The sequence below is a fragment of the Apium graveolens genome, chromosome 10, assembly GCF_009905375.1.
Source record: "Apium graveolens cultivar Ventura chromosome 10, ASM990537v1, whole genome shotgun sequence".
Lineage (NCBI taxonomy): Eukaryota > Viridiplantae > Streptophyta > Magnoliopsida > Apiales > Apiaceae > Apium > Apium graveolens.
This window is the reverse complement of record NC_133656.1, coordinates 17,513,580-17,516,571: the sequence shown is the minus strand read 5'-3', so window position 1 is coordinate 17,516,571 and position 2,992 is coordinate 17,513,580. Positions and strand designations below refer to the sequence as shown.

The 2,992-nt window shown below is 34.8% G+C and overlaps 1 protein-coding gene across 1 annotated transcript; it reads right to left on the bottom strand.

Moving 5' to 3' along the window:
- Nucleotides 1–698: 698 nt before the first annotated feature.
- Nucleotides 699–2,633, bottom strand: LOC141690427 (uncharacterized). The gene is made up of 8 exons (XM_074495232.1): nucleotides 2,469–2,633; nucleotides 2,106–2,380; nucleotides 1,842–2,003; nucleotides 1,617–1,718; nucleotides 1,468–1,534; nucleotides 1,266–1,364; nucleotides 1,117–1,167; nucleotides 699–785 (listed from the first exon to the last, which is right to left on the bottom strand). Exons 1-8 carry the CDS (start codon nucleotides 2,631–2,633, stop codon nucleotides 699–701), a joined length of 1,008 nt encoding a protein of 335 aa, XP_074351333.1.
- Between the last annotated feature and the right edge of the window lie 359 nt (nucleotides 2,634–2,992).

Below are 2,992 nucleotides of genomic sequence, written 5' to 3'. Positions count from 1 at the left end.
CGCAAAAGCGAGCGTTAGAGTCCAGTTGGTTAAAGTATAGATTCTTAAGCGACTTTGTTTAATTCCAACTTATATGTTGCTTATAGGTTACCAGGCTCGTCCCAGGCCTTTTACCACCCCCAATCGCTCAGGCAAGTTTTCTACCCGTTATACTGTTGTTGTGATGTATATATGTATATGCATTATCTTGTGATAGATGCATGCATGCGATGTCTTTGCATGCGATGAGAAAGGTAGGTGCATTACATATCGCTTATTAGCCGATGTCTATACACAGTTTAGACATCGTTTTTCTTAACAATGTGATGTATTTTTCTTCAATGTATACCTTCACTATGGTTTCAGTTATTCATTCATATGTCATGTATATCATTTTGAACTTATCACATATAAAGCAATATGATACATTAACATCGAAAAACTTGTTAAACTGATGTGTAACTTAACATATTATATCAGTCTTTTATCAGAAGCGATGTCGTACCTTTCTTTTTTTAATGGAACCGATGTCTTTGTGTGTGTTTAACATCAGTTCTTTCAAAATGTGATATCTATTATATTGTTTTACATCAGTCATTTCTTGTGAGCTGATATATGTGCCTGCTTATGACATCAGTTTATTGAATGAAATGTCTTATTTGACTACATTTTACATCTGTTATTTTGTTCATGAAGTGATGTTTGTTTATTTTTTTTATTCATGAATCCTCTGTTTCAATCAAATGCCCAACACCCAAACAAGAGTCATCCAAAAACATACCAACTGCCATTTTACCATTCCAGAACTAACCAAACCAAAACAAACGTAAAAACAAACATAGATTCATTGATTTACCATAGATTATACCAATTACGTATATATATCCACCACCAACCAAACTTCATAATCCAAACAAACTACATAACTGCAATAGCAAGTACTAGACATCCACCATCGATCATATACATAGTTCATCCCAAACAGAAATTTACCAACTAAAGTTCCCCCATTATATTTATCAACAAAAACCACTAGTAGCTCTTACAAATTCTTGCAAATTCAGTCTACATAAAGGAGCTGCAGATTAGGCCTTTTTATAAGAAGGACTCGATATGGCTAAGAGTCTCACATCGAACCTCGTCCAGCTCAGCCTTGGCAACAGTCACCTTTCGATTCTTTTTCGACCACTGAAAAGTGTAACACACAGGAATTAGTAACAATGAATTCTACCACAAATTATATGTACACCAGTTATATCAAGAATGAATTAAGCATAAAAATATACCTTTTTGAAAAATGTCATTTCATTATCCATGGCAATTTCTTTCATATACCACATAACAACATAGCCGCATTCAGTTCCACCGGGCTGTTTGGGGCATCCCTATTTAATCCAAAAAACTCAGACCAATTAATAAGTTAATTAATGCCCCTATCTAACCGAAAAAACTCTTACTAATAAGTAAATTAATGCCCCTGGTTCTTACGGTAACATATCTGATAGTCGGTGCTTTATTTCCCCTTCCGTCCTGAATATTGAACGCAATCACAGCCCTGTCATCTTAGCAGTATCAATAACACAAATTGATTGATATCTCAATAATGAAAATAATCACTCGAAATTAAATGCAAATACCATGATATTGCTTTTTCCAACTCGGGATAGGTAGTTGAACGAGGCAGAGGATTGAGTATGAAAACCTCGCCCGCCCAAATCACAACCAATATCCAATGGCAGCTATTTTTTATAAATATTTATAATAAATAGAATTAATATCAGAATCATATCATTTTGAATTTCATGCTTATAAATAAATAAAGCGATTTATAATAAATCTGGAGACATTTTTTATGTACTTACTTGCTATTATGTGGCATAAAAAAGAGACGATCAGGATTACCCTCTTTAAATCGACTAACCAAATTATCTTCAAAATTGTTGTTCAAGGTAAACGAGACTCCAGGATCACAAAAAGCAAATTGCTCCAAATTTTCATTTTCATAAACCATGCAATGCAAGTATCTGCATTGCAAATAAAATGAAATTATAAAAAAAACAAGAATATAAATGCAGAAATTATCAACAAGAAGACAAGACAATAATTAAAAAATTTATACTACTCACGCCATGTATGCAGAAATTGCTGCTTGGCCAATCATTTTAAACTCAAGCAAAGCAATTATGTTTTCATGCAAAATGAAAATTCTTTTCTCAACACCAAACACCTCTGCATCGCACGGGATTTGAATGGAGTTTCCAGTGGACTTCATGAATGTCGTTGCATGTTTATACAACAACCGAAAGCGCTTCGGAACATTTTTATTGATTTCCATATTCTCAAATAAGGACTGAACCTTATGCAAATCAGTTAAAGGATCCTTCCCTTTCCTTTTACTTTTCTGAAAATATTATCAAATTTATTAAAACAAATATAGAGTTAATATAATAGTGCGAGATCCAATAAAACATAGATGTAAAAATATATACTGCGGTAGCAGGGGCATCTGGGAATATGATTAAGTCGCGGGGCCATGAGACGTAGGAGCCAACAGCCTGCTCTACTGTTTCAATCTCACCGACTACCGGAACATGAATCTTGTCTTGTCCTTGGATTGGCCCATCCACTGAGACACGAGCACAACCAGGCTGCATTGGCAATCCTTAAATAGATTTGTTCATGTCATCATCGTCAAACAACAAGCCAAATGCCACCTTATTTTCTATTATGCCCACAGCCAACTCACATTTTTGTGGACCAGCCTACACACATATATATATTTAACGAGTAACTATGACGAATGCTTGAATAATGTCGAGCTAAATTAAATAAATGTGCTTGTTATTTTACCTTGTTCTCTGGTGGAAAAGGATCCGTTTGATCATCAACTATTTGAGCATCACAACTTGCTTTTTCCGAAACCAGAGGAGATGAAATATTTGCTTTACTGAGTAAGCCCTTCAGTTCAGCCAACTCCTGCCTTGTCTTCTCCATTTCCTTCACCATCTCTTGC

Coding starts and splice junctions, on each gene's coding strand:
- LOC141690427 (XM_074495232.1), bottom strand. CDS start 2,633: ATGCAGCCTGGTTGTGCTCGTGTCTCAGTGGATGGGCCAATCCAAGGA. Junction 2,004..2,105: donor GCAATTTCTGCATACATGGC/GTGAGTAGTATA, acceptor TTTGCAATGCAG/ATACTTGCATTGCATGGTTT. Junction 1,365..1,467: donor CGACTATCAGATATGTTACC/GTAAGAACCAGG, acceptor TGGATTAAATAG/GGATGCCCCAAACAGCCCGG.